Consider the following 27,580-nt stretch of genomic DNA (forward strand, 5'->3'; position numbering starts at 1 on the left):
TATAAAAACTACAGTAACCAGTTTACCCTGCCAAGTTCATGCGAGTCAGTCATCCGCATTTTTTCTGGATGATGTGCGCAGAAAAATAGGGCGTTGTGGCGACTCCCTCATTCATTCGCAGAGAAAAACCTCTGTCCTTACAGACGTAGACGAGCGTAATGTATTCATAAAGGAGTCGAAAGGGGGAGAAGAGGAAGAAAACGAAGAAGAAGGCGTTTTTAACTCGAGCAGAGAAAAATAGAGCAGGACACCTCCAACGTGTGCAGAGAGAGAGCGAGCTCTGCGTAAAGACACACAGACTCCAAAGATAAGCTCAAATTTACATTGGCAACACGAGTTTAAAAGCCACCAGGCGTTGGACTTGTTTGATAGCAAAAGCGTGCGTCTGATCAGGAGTTTCTTTAAAGGGGAAGTTGATCTGGTTGTCTCGCGCTCAAACAGGAAAAGCAACGCTCGTGCATCCCAGAGGTTGTTTTTTAGAGATACAAGCCCGTGTTTGAGGAAGACATGGCCAAGTTATTTCGAGCTGCAATCATGGGTCCACCAGGATCAGGGAAAGGAACAATATCCAAGAGGATTGCGCAAAGCTTTGGCCTGCAATACCTGTCCAGCGGCCACTATTTACGGGAGAGCATAGCTGCAAATACAGGTAGGGTAGCTACATCTGCACACTGACATGCTACTGTAGCCTGAAAGTCAGTACAGGAAGAGCTCTGAAGTCAGCTAAGGAGAACTTGATCAGACGTGTGTTTTTCCTTTTTTTCTTCACTGCATGCGTGGAGTTCTTTGTTTACTTCCTTTTTTAACCATTTCAACTGTCACCAAATGTAATCACGACTGAGAAGGGATGTGAAGTTTGCAGGATGAGGCGAATGTGTGTGTTTACTAATACAGAGAATTTTCTATGAGCTTATTTGCCTTTTACTTACTTTTTTCATTCACAGTGGTTAAGCTGCAGATGTGTCCAACTTTACAGTGACTCATTGTTACACCAGTTTCAGCCACTTTCATGTCATATTTTTAACTGAATCAAAATGTTCACCATATTCATTTTATGTCATCAAACGTTCACATTGTAGCTGCCACCTGGATCTAATTTTCCCCCTGGCATGATGTGCCCAACCTCTGTATGCTGATAATAAAGTTGGAGTATAGCGCAGAGAGCTTAAACAAAAACATGTGGGCTGGGCTGTCATTACTGCATTGTTTGAGTAAGGTAGCTCACTGGATAAAGTCAATAACATTCTTTTTACTGGGTCAAAGAAGTTTCTGGATTTAAACAAAGTCTTTGAGTGGTGTGTATGTTTCATGGATTCAGTGACTTGGCAGAAATATTGAATTAATTATTCATAGAAGCCTTTGAGGTTCCTCTTTAGTATAAAATGCAAATGATGGGAGAGATTACAGGCAGAAATGAATACTTCTACATCTTCAGGTTTACATGATCCTCTAAAGTCAAGCCCGGTTGTGTCAGAGTTAATTCAAACACCGGGTTTGATACATTTGCTGCTGAAAAAAGTGTGAGAGAGCAAGTTTTTGTAATGCAGTTGAACATATGTGACCTGCCATGCCCTGGCTTGTTTCCGAATTTCACAGGCATGAATCAGAAACATGCAACCCGCCATAATCTGTACCTGTGTGTTGTGTGCTCAGAAGCAGGTGTGCTGGTGAGGAGCTATGTGGAGAGAAGCATGCTGGTGCCGGACCATGTGATGACCAAACTGATGCTGCCCAGACTGGAACAGCTCAGTGGCCACAGCTGGCTGCTGGACGGTATGAAAATATCATCTTTGTTCAGAGAGAGTGCATTGTCTGTGTGCTTTGTGTGGCATTGTACTCCAGCTTTGTCTTCTATGTCTCGCTGCAGCCTCCATCTTTTGTATCAATCATTTGTAGTGCAGAAACATGATCTTCACAAGCCAGTGTCATGGCTTGTTGTGGGAACTGCCAGAAAGACCTTAAATCTGATTGGTCAACAGAGGTGCCACCCCCTGAATGCTCAAACTGATATCCATGTTAGAGGCAGGGCCATCAGGAAGGCATTAGTGTTTTTTTCTTTTTTTTGTCGTTTTTTTTTTACACCTCTGCATTTACAGAGACATCCATGCCCCTCAAGGGCCACATGCAGTGCTTCTTGAAGTTGAAACTGAGGAGTAGCTGTTGTTAGTGGAAAAATACTCTCTACATTATCCTACATCTGTGTATAATTAGCAGGCCTGTACAAGCTCACAACCATTACACAATGTATGGTTGTCTTAAAGTTTCAAATGAGACCACAGTTGAAACTTTGGATGAGGTTGACTCAGATGTATCTTTGCAAATTTCTCTTTCTTGATGTTAATATATCTTTACTTTTCAAATATATCAAGTCCATAGCTATGACGATTTGATTTGACATTAAGATAAATTACTCGCATATAAAATGGGGATACACAGTGAGTAATGGCTTCAAAATGTGTTTGATAAAAGTAATGAATTCCTCTTTCTTTCTCTTCTTTTTAAAAAGATGTTATCTAGGAACATGTTTGGTTGTTCCAGATGTCTTTTCCAAGTTAAATATTATCTCCTTTCTTTATATGAGATGCCAAACATTGATGAAACAAACTGGGTGGAACATTGAAACACGTCCACTGAACGGATAATTTTTGTTTAGCGAGAGAGCAGGGCACCCACACCAAGGTTACGCACACACAAAGATGCACGTACACACACACAAACACAGACATGGAGAGACACGTGGGTGCTTTTCAGTCCATTTTGTTTGTCTTATGACTGGCTGACAGGCTTAGTTTTTAGTATGCGTACAATAACGATTTTCACGGCATTCCTGCAGTGACACTTCAGCGTCTTATCAAAATAAACTGAACTGTAATTTCTTCCATTCTCCCACTCTCTTTTCCCCTCATATGACCTTTGATTAGAGCCTTCCTGTCACTGATTTATCAGAAGCATGACTTTCCAGTTAGAGAGATTCAGCAGCTCTTTAGTATCCAAACAAAGGAACAGAGTGGTTTCCAGTTTCCGCTCTGACCCAGAGGGAGCAGTAAACTGAAGAAGATGCTAAATGCTAGTAAACCAGAGCAACAATACTGTGTGTGCTGTGAAAGAGACTTTGTTTTTAATACTACAAAACCTGCTCGGCAGCATGTGAAGACTCTATCTTAATACTTCAGTTTCCCTAAACAAGGCACCAGAGCCTTTCCACTCAACTAGTGAGCAGTTGACCTTTGACCTCTTGGTAGAGTTGAGAAAGAGTTAAGTAATAGCTTTAGATAAAAATAACACCAGCGTAATCCAAGCACTGATACAATGCAGATGCTTCTATGGTGTAGTGGAGAAACTGGATTGAAACAAAGTCATTCGTTGGCCCCAGAGGATGCACATTATGGTCTCAGACAATACTGTTATTATTTACATACTGTCATGAGGTCAAGATACTTTATATAAGTGAAGTGATATATCTAAATAACCAACATATGAATATTTATGATGTTTGTTATAGATATTCATATTCATCAGAGAATAGTTTCTACAGACATTGGCTATCTTCTGAGATTTCATCAAGGGCTTTATAATGTTACATTTTTGGTATTCATTAAAATTTTCAATCAGTGAATAGATCGGCTGCATTTTAATTACCCCCGCTAAGTAAGGTTGGGTTTTTGGGAGAGTATGTCTGTTTGTCTGTCTGTGAACAACATAACTCAAAAATTAACCTATGAATCTTGATGAAATTTTCAGGAAATGTTCAGAATGGGATAAGGAAGAAGTGATTACATTTTGGAGGTAATCTGGATCACCGTCTCAATCCAGGACTTTTTTTTAAAGGATTCTTTATCATTGTGAGATAGGGCCGTTTTCACCATATGTGTATATAACTCCATGATAAATTATCAGATTGCTTTACAAAACAATGCAAGACAAGGTCACCATAATTTCTGACAGATGTAAAAGTACGAATCAGATCCTGGCAATATTCTTGATACTAAGATCTGGAATATGAAATATGTACTGGGTCATCATAATTTTCAACACTGTCAGGTAAAAAATTATCGTACAAACCTGCAACTAACACCAAATTGTAGCAGAAAGTCTGCTGAGAGGGAGTATGACATTAAAGTAGGACGAAAGTGTTGGGTGACAATCACCCAATACCATTATATTATATATATATTATATATATTAATTTGGTACCAATATTCGAGGGTCCCCTGAGGATGAAAATGACTACAATAAATGATGTCCTCACTCTTCATCTTCCACTCTTAGCATGTCCCCAAAATTGGTGTAGACATTCACCATAGGATCTTCACAGAAGTTTGCTTTCCTCTGAATTTTTCTAACCTTTCACTGAGGTTAAGAGAAGTCTGAGAAAGATGGGGACAGTTAATTTGGATGACCATGTTGTTTGGTAAAGATGTCCATGGTCATCAGAAGATCAAATCTGCCTGGGTTTTTTACCCCTTGAGTCTCCTCTGGTGCCAACTTATTGAAATGAAATCTGGTAGAGGCATTCATGGTCCCCAGTAGATGAAGAAAACTGACTGTTATGAACTTGAGGTATTCATGTTTTCCAGGGTAATTTCAACAGACCATGAGCTGATAACCATGATATTCAGAGTACCTATGATTCATGTATTCATTTCCTGACTTTTTTTTTGGTTCAATCATTGGTATCAGATTTTAATACTGAGTGAAAAATTTGCTGTGAATTTCTTTGGAAAATGGTTCAGATTCCAACCTGTGGCTCCTTTCCTGCATGTCACTACCCACTCTCTCCTGGTTTCTTGCTCCTAATAGTTATTTAATAAGAATTAAACTGCTACATATTGGCTGAATTCCGCCTCACAGTGCTGCTAGCGTGACTGTGGACTTTTGTCTTGTCTAAACTGAGGATGGTTCATCAAGGGCATGTCACTGGGAGTATTGTTTTTTTCAGTAAGTTAACTCACACGTTCATAATTATGTTATTATACCACGGCCAACCATCATCTCACTGGGAAATGGTTTGAGTCCAAGTTTAGTTTCTGTCAGCTAGCAAACATTTATACTGGAAATAAAAAACATATACAGTGTAAGTCTGGGGAATGACTTATTATTTATGAATGTAAATATGTCATGTAGTCGACTCACACTGGTAATCAGATCCTGAATCATGCCCAGTCTTCAATGTTGATGATAAATAAAGGTCTTATATCTGGGTTTATAGATAACCTGCTTCTCACACACTCACTTTCTCTCTGTCTCTGTCTCTCTGTTGTCTGTCCAGGTTTTCCCCGGACTCTGGCCCAGGCTCACGCTCTTAACAATCTGTACCAACTCGACCTGGTCATCAGCCTCAACATTCCCTACGAGACCCTGAAGGACAGACTGAGTGACCGCTGGGTCCACCCAGGCAGCGGTAGAGTCTACAACATGGGCTTTAACCCACCAAAAGTGAAGGTCTGGTAACTTGAAAAATGCTTTTTAAGGATTTTTTTTATATCCAGGAGGATTTTTTTAATGTCTCAAGTGTCTTTTCCACAGGATTTCTTCTGACATATTTTAAAGAAAGTGGGATTTTAATGTCAGGGTGGAAGCTCCATCAAAAGGAAAAAGAGATTAGAAACAGATGAATATTGTCACCCACCACCCGCCTTCCTGCATGACAACAACCCTCCCACTGCTTGGTTCACTTTAAGAGTCTGTTGTCACACTGTTTCATATTCTTATCCTCTTTGCTTTAATCTGTGGTCATAATACAACTCTTTTCAATTATTGCAAAGTGCTGTATAGAGTGGATAAGAGAAAAAAACTAACTTCCCTGTGCATTAAAAGATACACTACAAGCAGAATTATTTAGATGACCTATATTCAGCAGGAGCCAACTTGGATCCAGTGATTTAAGCTTTTACAAATAGTACCTATAATCTGTTGTGGGGGAAGATGGGTGGCTAATTTTGAGAGTTTCTGACTTGAAGCAACTTTTAGTGTGCAGGAGGACATGTTGGGAATACAAAAATTAATTCAAGTGTTTTATTTTATAATTCTTAACTGTGAAAGTAAACTTAAAATAAAGTTTAAGCAAATTATATTAAAAAAAAAATCTTCAGATTCTATATTGACTTTGGTGCCCCCTATTAAATAAGCTTTATTTTTCCTGCTATGGGGACACACTGACCTTTAGAAAAAAATCTTATACTGATATAAAAACCAGGTCCCCGGCTGTATTTCATGGAAACAATCGACATGTTGCTGTACGTGTTTTTCTGTGAGAGAGAGGGCCAAGATAAGAAATGTTCTCATCCTTTTGAAATTATAAATTTCCCCCAAATATTGAATTTCTTGGGTTGACTTGTGTTTTTGCCCATATTTAGACACAGTTCTCTGAAGAGTTTTTATAGTTCATCCATCACTTCATTTATTCTTGTCTCTTTTGGTTCCACTACACTCCAGCCTACAAGTGCAGCTCTGTAGAAACGTCTCTCTCGGCTCTCCTTGAAGTGGTTTACTAAACAACTGATGTGTAACTTTGCATGAGAAAATGAAAACATGTTCTTGTCTGGTTTTGGGAGCAGATCCAGGATCCAATCTGGGGACAGGCATTGAGAACAGATAGCGCTAAAAAGAATCATTCTGCCTTATCACTGATAGTTTTATGTAGGTCACACAAAGGCACAAGTATTTAATTAGGGCTGTTTCACAACCAGCCAAAAACCCTCGCAGCTGCTTTGAAAGAGGATGCCGGTGAGAGCTTTGGTGCCCTCTGTCTTCAGTAAACAGCCTCACTTGCCACTTCACCCTGAGGCCATGGACTGATGGCTCCAGTCTGCATGGCATCTTCTAAGTAAACCAGTCTCATAAAATCCTGTTTGGACACTTAAAGTTATTTTATGTTTGAGTGACAAGGAGATGATTGTTTGAGAACACTGAGAGGATTAAAGTCCAAGAAGAAACAGTCCTTCCCTATCACATTTAATAAAATTTTGCTTTCAGGGGCTGATAGTTTTGTACATCATCGCATCTTGGGGTCATGTGATTGAATCAGTAACTTCTTATAAATAATATCTAGGATTCTTAATGGATGATTCACTGTTTTATAATGTCATACAGCCTCTCATAAAGAAGCTGCAGTTTGCAGGGAATGGGCGTTGTTTTTCAGAATTAACTCATATTTTTCAGGCTTGTTTATGCTACTTAAATGCCCTTGATTGACGATGTTTTATACACGCATGCATCACCTTAATGCATGCACTCTGTGGATACTGTTACCATAAAGCAATGCAGTAAAGCAATCCCTGGTGTTTTACCTTGAATAGTGTTATTTTATTTAGATTTTTAAAAAAAACGCTAAAAGCTGCAGTCCTCACTCTATGACCCAGACATAAGACTTATTTTTGCTTCCTGTCCCCTGAGTTTGTCTTGAAATGGAGAAAAATAGAGTTTTAGGTATGTTGCTCGTGCAGCCTGGAGTCTGCTGCAGGAGAATTTGGGTCTGATGGAGCTGGCCTCTTTAAATGGCTTTAAAAGAAAATTGAAGGCATGGAGGAAAAGGCATCCTGTTGTAAATGCTTTCACTGAGGGCTTTCTGTTATGTGATACAGGATATGTTAAAGTGTTTGAGATTTTCATGTTGTATTTGTAACTTGAGGCTCTCCTGTTAAATGAATTTAAATAAATAAATAATAAACCATAAGAAATAACAACTACTAGAGGACCTGATGGACCTTTGTCACATGCCTGACCTTGTGCTGCCTTGTGTCCCTCAGGGTAAGGATGACATCACCGGGGAGCCACTGATTCAGCATGATGATGACAAGCCAGAAGCCCTGATGGCCAGACTGAGACACTACAAAGATGTGGCCAAGCCTGTTATAGATTTATACAAGTCAGTAAATAGATCCCCTCATGAGATGGTTTATTTCCTGCAGGCAGCCTGCATTGTCAGATTTTCTCTGTGAACAAATTCTCTGTAAAACTGTAGATTCTGAGAGAGAGAAAAAGGTCGTTACTGTAATTTCATCCTTTTCTTCTTATTTCTCACCCTGTTCCCGCACACAGATCACAGGGAATCCTGCACCCCTTTTCTGGTACAGAGACAGACCGGATTTGGCCTTACATAAACTCTCTCCTCAGCACAAAGCTACACACACAGCCGTCAGACGCCTTCCAGACACAGACACCCTGACACCGTTCTGTACGAAGAAACATGGAGGAGCAACCAGAGGATGCAGGAGGTGATGTTTCTTGTTTCGTGCAGGCCTGGATGGATAGATGGATGGCAAAAGGACACTGATCAAAAACTGTAGACATCCAGTATGTTTTTGATTCAACCACGTGTTGGTTAGATGTGCAAATATTTCAAGAGCTTTATTGATTGTTTTGATTTCTCTGTCAGAGAAGGCCATATCAGAACTGATGTTTCTAATTTTTATCCAAGCATTCACTGTCACTATCTATCTTCCACAGTTTTGTCTTTGCATTTCTGTTCCTACTCCCACAAATTCAGTTACCTAATTCAAGAAGGGTTAAACTAAAAAGGCTTAAAGAAACAAAAAAGGGAAACTGAGTCAGAAGAGCCCCCGTCATTTTTTATGGTGGTCCTAAAGGTCCACTTTAAAAACACTTCATGACCACAGAAATGTTTGACTGAAAACTAAAAAAAAATTTCATCAAACTCAAAATATTTTACACATAAAGTTACATTTTTTATCAAAGCAAAAAAAGAAAAAAAATTAGATACATTTCTTAAAATGTAAAAAATAATATTTAATCATTTCATGAAATGCAAATACTTTTCACAAAATGTTACATTTTCAAATCAAAGCAATCTTTTATGCGAGAACATCTTTTTCGATAAAAAAATAACTTCACTAAACATAATAACATTTAATTGATCACAAAAAATTACACAGGTAAATTATTATAAAAGCAAAAATTTATTTATTTTAATTTTTAAGCTTAACATTTCATGTCATGTATAAAAAATCACAAAGCATGACAATATTTTGTAAAACCCAAAGATATTTCACAATAAAAGAGTAATTCAAATTATGAAGCCAAAATGTACAAATATCTCACATTATAATATTTTTTATTTTGTTAAATGTTTTTGCATTTCATAAAATATTTGTGTAGTTGACCTTTAGGACCATCATAGTTTTTGCCCTCACTCCAAGAAGAAAGTTAGACCCTGAAATCCTGGACAATCAAAGTCATGGGGTAAACTTCAATGAAAGCAAACAACAAAGCTGGAAAAGATCTGTTGCTGCTTTGATAAGCTACCCAATTTCCGGCTTCACTTCCCAGTCAGTTTTGAAGTACATAATAATAAATGATCAAAGATGGACTCACTGTGGATAATACTGACATTATGCAATCAACCAAAACTGAATCTTTGACAGGAATTATTCAGCTCAGCTTCAGTTTTCCACTGTGTTTGAACTCTGAGCAAACTGCAAAATGCTGTATATAACGCCTAAAAAAACAGCTGCTACATGTTACTGTTCTGCAGAACCAGTTTTAAAATCTTCGGCTTCATCAGCTCAAAATTTCTAGATGTATATCCACCAGTTATGTAAAAAGATTGCACTGTTTAGACTGCTTTTCTTTCCTTTTGCTGGAAATGCCACAGAGTATCCACAGTCTGCACTGGATAACACACAGGATGAAATACTAGACTGGGTCTGGACTGTTACAAGCAGACACAAGCACACAGTCACTCTACATCTCACTCTGTGGCTGGGATGAAGACCAATGCACAGAATCTAGAGTGCCTTTAATGTTGTTACATTCCTTTTTGATGTGCAAAGGTTGCCTTGAGATTTTATCCACCGAAAGATGTTTGTACATGCTTTGCAATGTCTGTTCAACTTTAAAAGTGTGCTGGATGTAAATGGAGAAAGTAACAGGTCACTTCTGATTCTATAGCATGAATAGGTCATCAATATAAAGGTATTAGTTTTCTCATTGTCTGCAGCCTGAACCACATTTTGTCAACTTTGTCTCCCATGAGAAGCTTCTACGCCACCATTTGAAGTAAAATGTCACATGTATTTCACATTTTCATCCAGTTGCACAGTATGTGAGTTTACAGCACAAAAAATTAAGCACACTTGTAAATTAACTGTGCAATAAAGAGCAACAGGTGGGTTTCATGTTTATTTCCAGCTGGGTCAATGCTGGATCCGCAGGTTTTACACTATACGGTATTATGTTACCGACTAAAATCATTTATGGAGATACATATAAACAAGTTACACTTAATCAGGGAGCAATAACTTTCCCTATACATTAAAATGTAATTTGTTTTTCAGGTCAAAATGTTCTTGTGTACACTAATTTTGGCAGTGCTTTCAGGGTGATGTGTGTTGTTTGTTGTACTGATTGAAGCCCTTTTAAAATGATTGTCATCCAAGAAAACAAAACATAAAGAAAATATATTTTGGTTGTTGTGACAATGGGGTAAGATGTCTGTCTGCAAATTGTCACCATGTCTCTGAGGCCTCAGTTAAAATATGTACACTGTGAGCATCACTCTGTTTGGATGTGTCTAAAAATGATGAGCATGTAGGGGCTGCTTTTCTGACCGCCTCTGATTTACTCTTTGGTTCCTCGTTGGGGATCACACATCCCTGCTCAGCCTGTGTCCTTTAATGAATGGGTGTGGGTTGTGGAAGTTGTGCACGACCACACCCCTCTGCAGTTGTGAAACACCACAGTGGGTTTGTTTTCTTCCTGGTTTTTATGCTGTCTAAAAATGTTACATTCCAAGAACAATTAAAACTATTTTCTCAAGGCTGCTTCGACTCACTTTGTGTATGTTTGATGCTGTTCTGTTGACACTGCAAAATATAAGAAACTGTATAGGTGCATAATGTTTACTTTGTGTTAGAATACACCTTTATGTTTCCAGCTAACTCAAAAACTGCTGGTGTTGACAGATTTCTCAACAAGGGCTTTACATCTCTTTCCTTCAATCAAAACAAACTGGAAGCAAGGGGGCAGTGTAACCACAGAAGGGCAAAAACATTTTGTTTAGACACTAGTTTTGTGCAAGATGTGTTTTGGGATTTACATTTCTTTTCTTCCATGTCAAGTTTTGAAGAGTCTACTCAGTAAAAACTGGAGGAACACAAAACAAAAAACGGTAACTGCTCAACTTTCACTGAGACTTTGTTATGACTGGCTTTATTCTCTCTCTTTCTCTGGCTCACATTAAAAAATAAAAACAACTCTTAGCTCCTCCCTTTTAGCTCCTCGATCTTCCAAATCATGTGAGAGAAACAGGAAGCTGCAGGAGGGTGTGCTTGCTTGCTTGCACTGAACACAAAAGCTGCAGTGGTTATTTCAAACACGTACTAAAAACCACACATGCACGCACACACACACATACACACACACACATAGGAATACTGTCTATATCCCCTCCTCTCCTGTCTAATCCTCTCAGATCTGTAAATAAACCCCATGAGCATGAACCTCCGCTCTGCTGTCAGGATTACAGCCCTGTTGGCTGTGTTTACCTCTACCAGGAGGCAAAGAGCTGCAGCTTTTACATGCATTAAACATGATCAGGTGTTGTTATTCCAGCATTACAAGATGTAGTAGTGAACAGCACATTTTGTTGATTTAATGATCTATTGCTCTTTGTTGAAGGGTGGAGGTGCTGTTTTGTGCCTGAATTAAATGTACTAACTGTTTTTCTGAAGCTTTATAATTTCTTATTTTTAAATATGTGCATGTGTACAGGAGCCCTATGGCTGGAGATATACTTGCTGTCCACTACATGTATTCAAACACATGATGGATCCAGCATTTATTTGATGTGTCAGCTGTGCACAACCGCAACAGCTAAGTCATACACAGTCAGTCATACACGTAGGTATTGCATAAATGAAAAAAAAAATTGGGATTCACTTGCAACAATTGAAACAGGTTAAAGCTTATTAAAACCTACCCTCTTACCTCACAAAACAACAACACAATAATAATAGATGCATAGCAAAAAGAAATTCAACTGATGCATTGTTGTTGTAAACAATTACTGGAAATAAGTGCATTATAACATAATCATACCGTTTAACATTTTCCATGGTGTATTTCCAAACCAAGTAATTCCTGTGCAGTCTTTTGAGCCTTACCAATGTACTGCATGTTTTTACTTCTTCAGAGGAAGAATTCCAAAATTCACTGCTCTCACTGACAAACAATGAGATTTGATATCAGTTTTGTAGCTTTGGTTGCTGAAAAATAAATGTTTTCCTCAGATTGTATTAACTGTCTCTAATTATAAACACATTCTGGATACTTTGTGGTAATTATGTGTCATGGCAACAAACATGACAATCAAAAGTAGTTGTGACAGATATGTTTAATGAATAACACTGAATGGAAACAAGTCCAGGACTGTTATGAGTGAATACACATCGGATCATTGGAAAACTGATTCCCAGTTATCATTCAGCTGGCTCAAAAATCTAACTCATACTGGGCCACTATGACCCAGAATTAACATAAATATGATAGTAACTGCTGTGACTTCCAGTATCTGCAGAGCTAGAGGCTGCAGCATCAGGACCATGATCTTGGGGCTGCATCTCCAGGAGGAGTTGTTGGAAACAAGATCAGGAAGACACTAAAAAAGTTACATTGCACACTAAAAATGTACACTTAAAAATTTGATTAGGCATAAAAATGTATTCATAGACTACCACTAGGTGGTGTAGTCGCAAACAAGAGTCTTACAAATTACAGCCCTAAACACATGGCCCTCAATTTTTAGGCTCTGGGTCTACAGACAAACACTACCCATGACTTTTAACATATGTTTTGTTTACTTCTGTAAATCCAGTGGCTGTATAAGGCTCAAACTCTTTCCCTAAGTTTATTCTCCAGTAAGACATGTTAAATTTAGCCCAGTATGTTTACATTTACACTCAGGTGGACGCCTATGACACAGTTAAACACCAAGAAATTTTAGGCATATGTGAACATGCATTTACATACTGTGAATAGTTTCTTTAGTATTGGTTGCAAGTTTCTGGGTATTTTTCAAGATCCTGACTCATATACTCTGGTATATTTTGGTACAATGCAACAATGATAGTTTCCCAATAACAATGAGTTATTCCTGGATCATTTAATCTTGGGAGAACAAAGCTTGTGTTCTTGCAGTAAGGTGAACCTGTTATCACAGGAAAACATATTTACTTCACCTGGTGTTATCTTCACTAGAAAGATAAAAAAAAAAAAAAAATCAAGTTCTGGAGAAAAAAATGAAATATTTGTAATACTGGTAAAAAACAAACAAAAAAAAAAAAAAACCCAGCACTGTTGTCTTGAGGTAAAGAGGTATTCAAATCAAGATCTTGAAAAATCTCATATCTGCAAGCAGTGCAAATAAAATGTCAAATCAATGTCTACTTTGGGCTTCCGTAGAAATGCACCAATGAGAGAAGAGATATTGGAGATCATCACCAGAGGTTTTCCGCATCCGTTTTCCATGAGTCAGCCACTCTCTTAAATCCATCCCAGATTTTACCAGGCCTTCTCAATCTCACTTGCAACTCTGACACGATGCACTGAGCGGCGCAGTTTCTCCTGCACAGATCTATGAACATCCACTCTGCCTCGTGCCGTACCGATAGCACCCATCCACATAACTTAGAGATCTACTAATCGCTGTCACGGCACCTTGTTTGTTGCTCGTATGCCAAAATGTGATTATATGATGCTGCCGTATCCCAGCGCTGTTTCTGTAAAAGATACTGATAGGTTATCTCGGAGTGATTCCTTGTAGGGCAGTGTGTCTCAGGAAACGTTTAACGGTTTGACCTTTGCCTGGCTGCTGCGAATGACAAATCAAAGGTCGGTGTCCGTGAGCGGAGCCGGGGTTCAAAACGCATCTTCAGCACGGCACAAGAAGGCGCTCCAGGGAGAATGGTAGAAAGCGCTCTGGCAGGTAAAGTCACCGGAATTATTTTTCATGTTTTGTTACAAAATTGATGTAAGTACATGTCTTTAGAGTCTCTGCTACATCTCTGATCAGGTAGAGACAGAGAGGAAGCATCACGATCTGTGTTGAGGTGTTACATAATAACTGGCTACCCCTGTAAATTCACTTCCCCCCACAGTGCATCTCTGCTCGGTGGACACATGAATATGCACCTGCTCTGAGGGAAATACTCCGTGTTTTTTTCACCCTAAATAACAAAATTATATCTCAGCTTACGGCCTAACTGACGACACGAACGCGAGCATCATGAATGACATCATTTGGTTTATTTTGGTTCTGGAGATGTTGACTATGTGTTCAGGTGTCGCCTTTTTGACATCGTTTTTTTTTTTTTTTTTTAAATCCCAGCACGATTTTTGCTATTACGATACATGTCCCCCAGGCTAGAATTAATGTGAGTTTCCTGTTTAATATCAGCTGATGATTTCGGAAACGACATTACAGGAAAAGGTTTAGGAGACACATGACACCTTTGACAAACGATCAATACGTCAGTTCTGAAGGTCAGTTTGATCCTTCGAATGATACGTCGAGTCTGGGCCTGGTTTTAGTATTCTGTGCCAGTAATATTGGTATTACAGTGAGAAGCTTCATCATCCACAGCTAGCCCTTGCTCTATAATAAGAGGACAGCAGAGTCCTCTCATGCACTGTCCAATAGCAATTCACCACCTGCGTCACGCGCGTCACGTGATCAGCTTAACAGCCTGCTGTGGTTTCATGTGCAGATCATCACTTACTGAGTCACCTTTGCTGCCTTATTGTTTGGTGCATTAAATATTGACTCAAAGACGGATATTCCGTTTTATAGTCACAGTGAATGAGAGGTGTGAGTAGCTTTAGTGTGCAGACCCATATGGATCCAATGTGGACAGAAATAATAACATGGTACCTTTGTATTGTTATTGTTATTGATATAGGTGGTGCAGTTTTTCTGAGTGTAGCTTATTTAGTGACCCTGTTCTTTACAATGCAGGATTATTATTATTATTATTATTATTATTATTATTATTATTATTATTATTATTATTATTATTATTATTATTATTATATCTAGTAAAAAATACATTGTGGTTTTTACAGTAGGTTTGTATTAGGCAACTAAATGTGCGCTGTGACCAGGGACCAAAACATGACATAAATGTAGTCAGTGAAATGAAAAATATGAAGTTTTCAAATAAGTTTTGTAGACCACAAGTTAAATACTCAAATACTGAAGCCAAAAGCCTCAGTACTGTACTTAAATTAACAAAATATTTGGCAATTTAGCTGACTTGCATATCTATTTAATTAGGTTAATGCAAGGGTGGGCAATTAATTTTCCTAAGGGGTCACATGAGAGACTGTTGTAATTGTGCTCACCATTAATTTTATTGCTTTAAACACACTAAAATAACCTAATTCTAAATTATGATTAGCTCTTCATTTTTTTCAGAGATGGGGGTTTATCTTGAAACCTGCTGTTAGGGTCAGTTGTGAAGGCTGCCGGATTTTTATCAGATTAAATTCCACACTTTAGTGGTTTTTCAAATTCACAAAATATATACATCACAACATCTCCTTTTTCACAAGTGTTGGAAAGGAGTGTGCCCACACAAAATAGCAAACTCTTGTGCACTAACTTTAAAAAAATATCGTCAACATTTAAGCACCAAAGCACTGGCCATACATATAATGGCAGTGAGACTGTGCAGGAGTTAGCTTGTTGTTACCTTAAAGGACTTTTTTTATTGTGACAATCTTAATGGCAGCTTCCTCATGTCTTGAGAGAAAAGGCCCTTATAGAAGTGATAAAATCTGCAGTTTCCAAACTGTCCACTTGAGGTTGGCTCATAAGTCTCAACCAAAGCAAAAATAAAAATGCTCACAGCCTGGTACAAAATATGATTTGGATTCAAATTTGTAAAATGTGTCCTGCATTTTAATTCTGACTTGACTTAATTCTGATTCTTGACTCTGACTGACTGTTTTGGCTAAAGCAAATAAATTTGAGAGCACACAGGTTGACAATCTGTGTCGTGTTCAGCTCTACTCCAAAAGGACAGATACAACAGCTTTCAGCTCCTAAAGTAGGCCAGGTGCCAGATCTGTGTTGGTGGCAACCTCGAGCAGCATGGACACTTGTTATTTTCTCCTATAAAAAAATGCTTTGTAGCAAACACTCATCCTCTATGATCCATTTGTTTTCCACACTGAACAAGAATCTTTGGATTACACGGTCACAGATTTAGTCCCAGATTCAAGTCCACCGTCTGTCTTGTTGTGTGGGTCATGCAGCTGATGCAGCAGATTCCTGGATTCAGCTTTAACTGTTATGAGGATAATCATTAATCCTCAGGCTGTCTTCAAGAATCACGGCTAGGAACCAGTAAATGGGGTTATAGAGATTTATTGAAGTTATGAACCTAAAGTCAGTATGAAAGCAAGTATAACACAATGAAGTGTTGCATTTAATGGCTTATTAGAAAAACTGAAAAGAGGGATGTAAAATAATTCTTTGAACATGCTGATGTCTCATTGTAGACTTAAAAACCTGTTTGAAAAAAAAAATGGCATAAGCTATTTATGAAATTCTTAGTATTTCATCTCAGTTTGTTACTTTCATGCACAAGTCTTTGGTTGAGAGATTGTAACCCCCTTTCTACACCGGTGCCTTTAACCAAAACCATCATCAAGGGGTAAATGTTGGTAGGCACGGTCAGGAACAAGACAGGAAGCTGTTTTTTTTCTACAATAGAGCGGCAGCACTCTGCGTCCGGTGACGGAGGGGGTTTCGTTCCTCCCTTTCGGACATTCCGTTCCCGCTGTGCTTTGAGCTCCGTCTGCTCGACCAAAAGAGTTTCCCAGGCTCATGTCCTCTTTTCAGAACCATGCTGGCTTTCAGTTGCCAGGGGACAAGGCCAAGGAAGGAAGCATGCCATCAGTGGTCAGTGTTTTTTCTGCCCCACATTCACTGATCTAGGGTCATTACACAAAACACTGGAGCCAGCATCACAAATTGGGAGCTAAATTTAAGAATCTGTTAGAGTTTGGTTAAATTACAAAGAGCCTTTTGACATCCAAAGCTATTATTAGTCGAGCTGAAGCAGAGAAAATTCCCTGTGATGCAGAGTGAGCTTCCTTTCTCTGACAAAGCATGGTGCTGTTGTCTCACAGTGCTGACTACAAGACTGCTCTTATTTTAATTTTTTATGCAGACAAAGCCCCGGGTCCTTGTCTATTTCCACCACAGGACTCAATAAATATTCTCTATTATGAGACCAGACTCATAATGTGCTTCTTATTTATGCCAAAGAATCGGGTCATTGCAAGAGGTTTGATGATTAACCCTTTAGTCCCTGTGAAATTATTTCCTCTCAGCTGTTACTGCAAATTATTTTTGAGCAGACTTTTAAATATTGATAACTGTTAATCTGCACCAGAAAAACACAAGTTATTATCCACTTTACCAAAACACATAGTGCATGCGTCTAGTGCTATCCACAAACCAGTACTTATCAAATCAGACCAAACGTTTATGTCTCAAGAAGAAGCTTTTGTATTGGTTTATTAATTTGTTAAATGGCAACTCAAAACTCCTGACCTCTGACATGGCCAATACCCAGAGAGAGCGTCTGATTATACAAGGGCTCCATCAGTTATCATACAATCAAATAATCTTTTTTTAATATTACAGCACTGGATTGTTAGTAGTTCATTTCAAGAGACACAACACAAGCTCCCCACGAGCAAGCTTTTGCATTGTTTTGCAATAGTAGTGTGAAAAACTTACTTTCACATGCAGCTACATTAAGCAGAACCAGACTCAAACTGAACAATCGTTATTGCTGCAGCTGGATTAGCTGTGAAAACTCCTTCATAGGACAATCAAAGCAGGCTGAAGCCTGAAAGACATTTCAAAGGCAAACCCACCCATTTTGTGCCACTGACACTGCACAAAATTGGAATCTTAATTATTATTCCACATGAGAGCTAACTGGATAGCTATTAAGTTTGACAACCAAATACATCATTTTTACAATAGTGACTTTCAAAGTCTAAAATGTGTGCTATTTTTTACACTCAAAGTCCTTTGAATGATGTTTTATGTGATAAAGATGCAGAAAGAAAGATCTAGATGAAGTCCAAGTTTCAAGTCTTAAAACTATAGTCTTAATCTACATTATTTCAAGACTCATATAAGATGTATAGGTCAAAAGCAACAATTTAAAGACTTATAAAAGTGAGTTTGCAACACTGAAATGGTAAAAAATTCCCAAAAGTCTGATGAAAAACAGCCCAAATGGTTTATTCAAATATAATTCAGAGCTGAATGTGCTCATAGCTTTAATTTCAGAGCACTGCTCAAAGATGTTAACTGATGCCAGGTCAAGAAAATTGTTCTAAGGCACTTCCACTCCCTTTAGAAGTGACAGTAAAGTCCATTGAATAGCTTTTGCATATTTCATATCCATTCAACAGTATTTATAAGATAAAATGTAAAAAAATTAAATAAAAAATATGTGGAAACAGTGGCAGAAACTTTATAATGTAAAAGTATTCCCTCAAAAAAGTGGTTAATTCCCCCTCCGTACTAAATTCTGCAATTGTTGGTGACAAAATGATATAGGAAGTCCCACCCCTTCTTGGTTCTGTTTGGTCAGTGATGAAGAAGTGACAGCCCCCCAGTCCCATATGTCAGGGCAAAATAACCTATCATAGTTTAGGACTCATAGTTTTTGGGTTGGTCAGTTTGAATTTGAGGGGGCCCCATGCAGCCAGTGGCCACCTTTGGCCACCGTTCAGGACAGCCCTGTGCATCCTGTCTTTCTGTTTCCACTTAATATATCACTGCACCATGGGGACATCATCAAACACATTTAATTTCCTATTCTGGAGAATTGTTGATTGTCTTTGTATCCAGTCAATTGAAGATTAGACTGGAAAGTGATGTGGTTATTGTCATTGCACGTTGCAGGATGCACTTTAATTTACAATTTCTGAAGTAAGAATTATATATCAGGATAAAATTTAGGCATTGAAGTGATTTCAAAATGCTTATTTGGGGGATTTTTAATAAGGTGAACATATTTCAGGCTAAAGCAGCCAAACATAGTCTGTAGAGCCTTAATTTAGTGGTACTAAAATGAAAATGATCGATCTGTATATCTCTATACTGACCAAAACAAGGCTCTGGACGTATTCCGAACAACTTTTAGAAACGCCTGTGTGAATAATAGATGCAGCAGTGACATCAGAGGGCTGTGTGTTGGGGTGGATTTCCCTTTTACTCAGTCGGGGACCACAGCGACAGCAGCAGCAGCATCATCAGTATTAGCAGCAGTAGCGTCGTAGTAAAATGCGGTGTTGCTGAGAAAAGAGGAGGCGATAAACGGGCAGAGAGAGAGGGAAAGAGGGAGACAAGCAGGGTATTTCTTTGCACATAAAACAGAGGAGACCGGTCGTTCTCTCCTCTTCGGACATGTGGTGCAGCCGGCAGAGGCAGTAGCAGCCCCGGCGGCGGCGGAGGCTGTGGTGGTGTTCGTGGCGGTGGTGCGGTTACGGCGCAGCGTAGCCTACTACGTCTTCTTCTTTCGTGTTTTATTTCGTTATTTTTGCGATTCAGTGTCCTTCGGTTATGAGCTTGCTGGGGGCCTACAAGAAAAAGACCAGTTACGATGGCTATGAATCTTTGCAGTTGGTCGATAGCGGTGGAGATAGCTTCAGCATCGGCAGAGGGAGCAGCGGCAGCAGCAGCGGCAGCAGCGGCACACTCGCAAGCTCCATAGCGGCCACCCTTGGACCGAAGGCAGGCCCGCTGAGAGAGGAGGACTGCAGCACCATGGACAGCTCAGGTAAGAGCCCACTGGCTGACGTGGAGAGTGCCTGAGTGGGATGGGATGTTTCACGCAGAGTTAATGGGGCCTAGGCTATAACACAACAGAGAAAGTCCTGTATGATGCTATGCAGCTCCTGAGATCCCCTCTAGCGCTTATACTGCCTACAAGACCCCACCTAAGTGATGGTTTGGGTTATTGTTTGCAGGACAAGTTAAGGCATGTACCAGAGCCAATGTATTAGTGTAAAACGTGTTTACATGCTTTTTTTTTTTTTTTTTTAAACTTTATTTTTAAACTTTATTTTTTACAAGAATACAAAAGCAATAATACAGTAAAAACAAAAATATCAGGGGGGGGGGGGGGGGGGGGGGGGGGTGCAAACGCTACTCTCCTACATAAGAGTGCCACTTTGACCATCTTGCAGTGTAAAGTTCTGTTTTGATTCGTAGCTTGTAGGTCATTTGTTCCATTATTCGGATTTCCTCCACGATGTCCAGCCAGTGATTCAGTCCAGGTGGCTCCGGACTCAGCCAGGTTCTTGTAATGGCTTTCTTAGCCGCAAGAGATAAGATCTTAAACAGGTATTTATCTTCTTTAAATATCACATTATCTGGTATCAGACCAAGATATAAAAACTGGGGATCATTAGGGATACTATATCCAAAAATTTGGCCCATAACTCTCAAAACTCCATCCCAAAATTTTTGTATTTTCAGACATGACCAAAATATATGAGAGTGGTTGGCATTCAACTGCCCACATTGTCTCCAGCAGTATTGTTGTTGACCCAATTGTTTATTTTTAATTTTTGGTGTAATAAAAAAACGTGTTAAATTTTTCCACCCAAACTCCCTCCATCTTTTAGAACTAGTTGATGTATGTTGGGTCTTGAACATGGAATGCCAATCACTCTCAGACAACACAATGTTAAATTCCTTTTCCCATTTCACTTTTATGTATTCTGTATTTCTTCCCTGTTGCTTTAATAAACCTCTGTATAGTTTAGAGACAATTTTTAGAGGAGTTTGCTTATATGCACCTGTCAACACCTCAATCACATCATTCCCTTCTACTGAGATTTCCCTCTTTATTTCTGTCTCATAAAAGTGTCTTAGTTGAAGGTATCTGTATAGATCTCTATTTTCTAATCCAAACTCATCTTTTAGCTGTCTAAATGATTTAAAATTTTGGTTGTCTATAAATGTACATATGGCTGTCATTCCTTTGTCTCTCCACTTTTCAAAGGTGTTATCTAACGCTCCTGGTCTGAACTTGGAGGTGTGAGAGGGCCACATCAGCAACTTGCTGTCTCCTTTTAAGTTGTATTTTTTAACCACATCATACCATGTTTTAAGTGTTTCTCTCATAATCGAGTTTTCACACTGTGAGACCATCTGTTCTTTTCCACTTAATCTAGACTGTGGAGGGGCCTGATCCAGGTTCATCTCAATGACCTTCCATCTGGCTTGATAACTCGGAGAGCACCAGTATGCTATATATCTTAACTGTGCTGCATAATAATACTCCCTAAGGCTGGGCAACGCCAGTCCACCATTTTCTTTCTTTAGCTGGAGGGTCTTGAATCTTATCCTTGGCCTGGCCCCCGCCCAGATGAACCTGGATATTAGCTTGTCCCATACCATGAATTGTGAGTCTGGTACTTTAACTGGAAGCGAGAGGAAGAGATATAACAACCTAGGCAAGAGATTCATTTTAACCACCTCTATTCTTGAACTAAAATCGATTGTTTGTTTTGACCATTTTGCCACATCTCTTTGAATATTATCGTTTATTAGTTTGTAGTTTATCTCATAAGTGCTTTTAAGTTCCTGAGTTATTGTCACTCCTAAGTATTTTACTGACTTTGCATTCCAGTTGAAGTTATATCTCTTCCTTATTTCTTTATTTGGCTTGTAATTGAACGTTAAAACCTGAGTTTTAGACATATTTAATTTGTAGCCTGACATAATTCCAAAATCTTCCATTACCTTTACTAAATTAGTGAACGTTGAGTTTGGGTCTTGAAGAAAGGTAATTATATCGTCAGCAAATAGGCCTATTTTGTGTTCATCTCTTGCTACCATAACACCTCTCAACTCTTTCTCCTGTCTAATTTTTTGAGCAAGTGGCTCTATGAATATTGCAAAGAGGGCAGGACTAGCACAACATCCCTGTCGTGTCCCTCTGTACAGTTTAAAAGCGTCTGTCAGGTGTCCATTAATTTTAACTCGGGCTGAGGGGTCTGTATATAGTGCCTTTATGCATTTAATGAATTTATCGTTGAATCCCATCCTCTCTAGAACTTTATACAAAAAATCCCAACTGACCCTGTCGAATGCTTTTTCAGCGTCTAAGCTGATCAGGGCAGCGCTTGTATGGTGTTTATTAATGTGATCTATGATATGAAGAGTGCGCCTGATGTTATCCTGTGTTTGGCGACCCTTTACAAACCCCGTCTGGTCTTCATGTATCAGGTCAGGTAGGAAAAGCTCCAATCTTTTCGTGATAATGGATGTGAACAATTTATAATCAACATTCAAAATAGAAATTGGGCGATATGATTCACAAAACTCTTTGTTTTTCCCCTCTTTGGGAATGACAGATATCACAGCATCCTTCCAGGATGGAGGGGCTATAGCCTTCTCAAGTGTCCAATTGAATGATTCCAATAACACTGGAGTTAGGACTTCTTTGAACTTTTTGTACCATTCATTTGGAAAACCATCGCTCCCAGGACTCTTATTCGTCGCCAGTCTACCTATGGCTTTGTCTAATTCCTCTTTTGTGATAGGGGCAGTCAAATATCTATTTTGCTCTGAGCCTATTGAGGGGAGATCAAGTGAGATCAGGAATTGTTTAATTCTCTCTTCATCAGAGTTCTCAGGCTGTGAATATAAGGTCTCGTAGTAGTTTTTAAAGATTCTATGAATTGCTTCTGGTTCATATGTCAATATGTTTGATAGAGGGTCCCTAATCTTATGAATTGAATTTGTTATTTGTTGTGTTCGAAGACGCCTCGCTAATATTCGTGTTGCCCTCGGGCCTGATTCATAAAAGGTTTGCTGCATGAATCTCATTTTAACTTCTATTTCATCTTTGATTAAGTTTTCTATCTGTTTCCTTGTGTCTTTAATTTGTTTTCCTATGATGTCTTTATTGTCATTTGTAGGTAGTTGTTTCTCTAGCTTTTCTAGTTCTTTTTCTAATTGATCATATTTTAATCTCCTGATTTTCCTCAAATGAGCTGTTCTTGATATCAACTTCCCTCTCATAACTGCTTTGACCGTGTCCCAGATTATAGTTGGTTCGATCTGGTCATCCTTATTATCATGTATACACTCGATAATTTCCTTTTTAATTTCTTCCACTATAGTTTTATTATTTAAAACACTGATATTCAGCCTCCATAACGTGTTTCTTGGCTTGCTGTTTAAATGTATATTCAGATAAACAATGCTATGATCAGATATATCTGCAGTTCCAATTGTGCACTCATGTACTCTGTGTCTATCTGTATTATTCATCAGGAAAAAGTCCAGCCTAGAGTGTACTTTGTGTGTAGCTGAGTAGTGAGTAAATTCCCTATCCGTTGTATGGATACTTCTCCAGACATCTATCAGGCCTGCCTCTCTTATTAAATTATTGAGATCTTTTGATTTTGAGGATCCATGTCTGTTCCTGCTTGTTGTATCCAACTGGTGGTTTAAAATTGTATTCCAATCTCCTGAACAGACAAGGATTCCCTCACTCTCAGATACAATCAGTTCAAATACTCTCTTGAAAAAGGATCTGTTACTCTCTGGAGGAGCATAAACGTTTGCAAATGTGATCAAGACATTATCCACCCTGCCTTTAATTATTATGTATCTACCCTCATCGTCTTTTTCTTCTTTAATCAGGTCAAAGTTTAATGCATTAGATATCATAATCACAACACCTCTCTTTCTACTGTTTTTTTTACACGAGCTATAGTATGTGTTGGAGTAACCAAACTTTCTTAGATTACTGTGTTCCAGGTTTGACATGTGTGTCTCTTGTAAGAACAATACTTGGGATTTATCTTTCCTCATTTTTGCCAGCACCCTACTCCTCTTAACCGGGCTACCCAAGCCATTTACATTCAGTGAAGCTATTTTCAGATTACATGACATTATCTTTAGAACAAAGAAGAACAAGAAGAGCCTTGAAGTAGCGTTGTCCCCCAGGCAACCCCCCAAAAAAAGAACAACAAGAACAGTAACAGAACAAAGTCAACTGAACATAGTATAAAACAGACCTCCACACTGTGGGGAAAAAACTCCTCACCAAGACCCTGTTGGTGGGTCGAGGGTTGATCCCATCTCTAAGATGGGGCCCTATGTATTGGGTGGCAAGGCTGTTTAAAGTGCCTAACTCTGCCATCCTAAAGTCCAACAAAGGCTACTGAAAAATAAGTTGTCTCTCCCAGACATTTATTAACAATATAACCCAAATTAAGCCTGATCTTTAGTCCAAACCAGTTTTTAAATTTCAGTTTTGTAGTGGCAATGATCACTCCAGCGTCCTGTAATAACTTCTAGTTCATCATTTACCTCCTTTGTGCTGGGGACCATCTCTCTGAGCGGCATGATCACTTTGGAAACTTTTAAGTTTGTACCGCGCTCTCCGGGTGACGTCGTCCTCTGCCTCGCGATGACCCGTTACCTTCTGCCACGACCCCAGCAGCTCTCCCAAACGTACTCCAATGTCAGGCTCCCCCTCGGCCGGTGTCGCCTCCTCCACGGTGAATCCTCGTCTTCTCAGCTCCACTCTTGCCTCTTCAGCGCTGCTGTAAAGCCGAGCTCCCGTCTCCCAGTGGATGCGCATGTTTACATATGGCGTTTGGAAACGAACCCCTTTCACCTTCAGAGCCTTTTTGATCTCGTTATATTCTTTTCGTTTTTTGACCACTTCTGCCGAGTAGTCATGATCGAAATAAAGAGTCTTGTTATTCAGCTGGATCTTTTCGTTCTTATTTTTTTTCCACGCCTCTTTTAAGACCCTTTCTTTGGTGGTGAATTCTTGAAAATTAATGATGAATGCTCTCGGGGGCTTATCTGCAGCGGGCTTCCGAGCACCGGACCTGTGGGCGCGCTGTATATTTAACTCCATATCACCCGGGATTGGCAGCTTGCTCCGGATGAGCGCCTCGATGAACTCCGGTACAGAATCTTCCCCCTCTTCTCCTTCAGCTACTCCGAAGATGCGGATGTTGTTGCGCCTGGAGCGTGATTCTAAGTCGTTGACTTTATGTTGCAGGGCTTTTTGCTGCTTCAGGCAGTAGGTTAGGGCCTCGGTTGCCTCAGTCGCCCATCTCTCCACTACCTCCACTCTGGACTCTGCTTCTTCCACTCGGTCCGACAGGTTACGTACTTCCGTCCCAAGCATATCCAGTTTACTGTTGATTTCTTGTCCCAGGTGATTGATTTCTTGTCGCAGAGCATTATTATCGCCCTTTAGATCAGTTTTGAGGTCGTTGATCGCCTTTATTATGTCCGCAGGCGCCATGTTGCCGGGGTCCGATTTCCCGCTGCTATCTCTGACTGTCGTCGTGTTTTTCTGTTTTATAGGCTCTCTTTCGTCGGGTTTTTGGCTTCGACGTGTTCTTCCCAATTCCATTTATCTGTTTTCATCAAGCAATAGTGAGTATAAAGATGATTTAGATATGAATTGCGACTTGTCTGGGAGAGTGATTCTACCGTGCGTCTAGTTACTTCATGTCGTAACCCGGAAGTCCTGTTTACATGCTTTTATACCATTTTCAGGGCTCGTTTTAGATCCAAAAGTACCAAAAAGTCTTTGGAAACACTTATTTTTGACCCACAATGTGAATATTTTAACTGTTTCCTTTAAGGCACACATTTTAGCAAATTATGTGAAATCTCCCACCAAAAATATGTTGGAATATGCTCAAAACTTTATTTCTCGGGGTGCAGATGGCCTAGGTCTGGGTCTTGTCCCACAGGGTTCGCCCATGAGTGTTTGGCCCGGGTTTGAATCCAGCCTGTAGCCTGTTTCCTGCATGTCGCTTCCCACCCTCGCCCTCTTTCCTTCTCTAACCACTGTCCCCTCCTATCTCATTAAAGGCATGAAAAGCCCAAATATAAAAAAAAGTTTTCAGCCAATAGTCAGAAGTCTCAAGTTAGTGTTCATGTTAGGCTATTGTATTTAGGTTTCAAAACAATTGTGAATTTATGTTAAATTGTCCGTACCTCTTACTACAGGTGAACAAAGTACCTCACAGTTCACTCTAGACTATGATTAGGTGTTAAAAATTATGTGTTGAAAGATATGAACGCATTTTGTAAATATGCAAAGTTTTTAAGATTATCTTAAGAAGTATATTTTAACAGAGTACACATTTGTGTGTTGAAAAGTATGATGAGATTCATACCAAAATTGGATACCTTATAGTATACACCACAATTTGTTGAACGCTAAATCTTTTTTTTTAATTTAAACTACTTCACATACAGTCTCAACTAGACTTACATTAGTTTACAGCATTACAGCATTTTTGACAGCTATAAAGTGCCCAGCATTCTAAACAATGAAGAATATATGCATAAAATAATAAAGATTCCAAAATCCATTCTATAAAAACTTATTTACTGGCAAGTTTTGAGGAATCTTAACCACAAACCACATTTTTAAGCCTTTTCATTCTTCAACCTGCACTTTTAATTAGACACTCTTTCTTTAATGACTGTAATCTCATAGATCAGTGGTTAAGAGAATAAACTCAGAAGCACCAAACTTCATTCAACTGACCATGAATGATGAATCATAAGCCTGAGGAGTTCAATAAAAACTGAAAAAGATTATTAATAATGTTGAAGGTGCATGCTGTAACCCATCTGTTTGTCATTAATCTGGTGACAAAGCCCATACATGCTCTATTGAATTCAGTCATTTGTTTTGACACTTCATCCTTATTACAGAACTCCACTCTGTCATCTGAGATTAATCAAGTGTTGGAGCAGCAGCTAATATTCGTCTGTGGTCTGGAGCAAACAGTCACTAATTAATTATTCTGTTCATTTTGTGTTTATTTATCCGTTTGGCTCATCCTGCATGGGATTACATGAGCTGATATCAGTCAAATGTAAAAATATATAAAGCAAGGAACATGCCATGAAAAATGAAATTTGCATCTTTTTCAACTGACACCATAACATTTCAGTTAAAACATTTTGAATTTTGAAGTTAGTTTGTTATGGATTCAGAGGGATTTCTTTGTGTCTCCATGTCCAGTTGTATGGAGCGACAATTACAAAGGTTTCTGTGATTCTGCTCTGCTGTGGTTTTATTTGGCTTTGACAACCTTCAGCTGTCTAAGGCTTTTGTGCATTTATCATACTTATCTCTGTGCTGTCTCATGTGTTGATACAAATTAGTTGTATTGTATTTTAAACTTTGCACACTCTTTTGAAATATTGCTAGTGGGCATACATTCCATTTGTTTGTCACCGTCCACTCAGCGTCAGTTTGCTTGTTGGTCTTTTCTGCTGAACAGTCATTTGACCACACAAACAAGGTGCACAGAAACACACAGACTCCAAACAATCAAAGGCCTCTTATAATACACCACATCGTGATTGCTTTTCAGTTAGATTAATCATGTAGCGCCGGTGCTTAATGCTAAAAGGGAAAAATTTGAACAATTACTCAAGTGCAAAAGGCCACATTTCCTTTGTTAAAGCTATAAAACTCTAAATCTAAATGTTGAAAATACGTACTTTTCAGTT

The 27,580-nt window shown here is 39.0% G+C and overlaps 2 protein-coding genes across 4 annotated transcripts in view; both read left to right on the top strand.

Annotated features, from left to right (window-relative positions):
- Nucleotides 1-75: 75 nt before the first annotated feature.
- Nucleotides 76-10,772, top strand: ak4 (adenylate kinase 4). Its single transcript, XM_074669010.1, has 5 exons — nt 76-649; nt 1,654-1,773; nt 5,270-5,442; nt 7,749-7,867; nt 8,041-10,772. Exons 1-5 carry the CDS (start codon nt 508-510, stop codon nt 8,165-8,167), a joined length of 681 nt encoding a protein of 226 aa, XP_074525111.1. The 5' UTR covers nt 76-507; the 3' UTR covers nt 8,168-10,772.
- A 2,861-nt stretch (nt 10,773-13,633) lies between these two features.
- The window catches only part of dnajc6 (DnaJ (Hsp40) homolog, subfamily C, member 6), a 53,202-nt gene continuing 39,255 nt past the window's right edge, over nt 13,634-27,580 (top strand). The window contains exons 1-2 of one of the 3 annotated variants that reach the window (XM_074667996.1): nt 13,634-13,942; nt 19,673-19,829. In XM_074667996.1, coding sequence (XP_074524097.1) covers nt 19,817-19,829 — 13 coding nt within the window. In that variant the 5' untranslated portion in view covers nt 13,634-13,942; nt 19,673-19,816. Of the gene's footprint in view, nt 13,943-19,287; nt 19,830-27,580 lie in introns of those variants that run through there. The other 2 variants (XM_074667994.1, XM_074667995.1) reach the window with 2 other exon arrangements.

The sequence above is a fragment of the Halichoeres trimaculatus genome, unplaced genomic scaffold (genome assembly GCF_033239565.1).
Source record: "Halichoeres trimaculatus isolate MK-OKI-2021-1 unplaced genomic scaffold, fHalTri1.1 fHalTri1_scaffold_4, whole genome shotgun sequence".
NCBI lineage: Eukaryota > Metazoa > Chordata > Actinopteri > Labriformes > Labridae > Halichoeres > Halichoeres trimaculatus.

What these genes read in the sequence shown, in the direction of transcription:
- ak4 (XM_074669010.1), top strand. Translation starts at nt 508, where the DNA reads ATGGCCAAGTTATTTCGAGCTGCAATCATGGGTCCACCAGGATCAGGG. An exon ending in GAGCATAGCTGCAAATACAG is followed by an intron (nt 650 to 1,653) that starts GTAGGGTAGCTA and finishes TTGTGTGCTCAG; the next exon opens with AAGCAGGTGTGCTGGTGAGG. An exon ending in CCTGTTATAGATTTATACAA is followed by an intron (nt 7,868 to 8,040) that starts GTCAGTAAATAG and finishes TCCCGCACACAG; the next exon opens with ATCACAGGGAATCCTGCACC.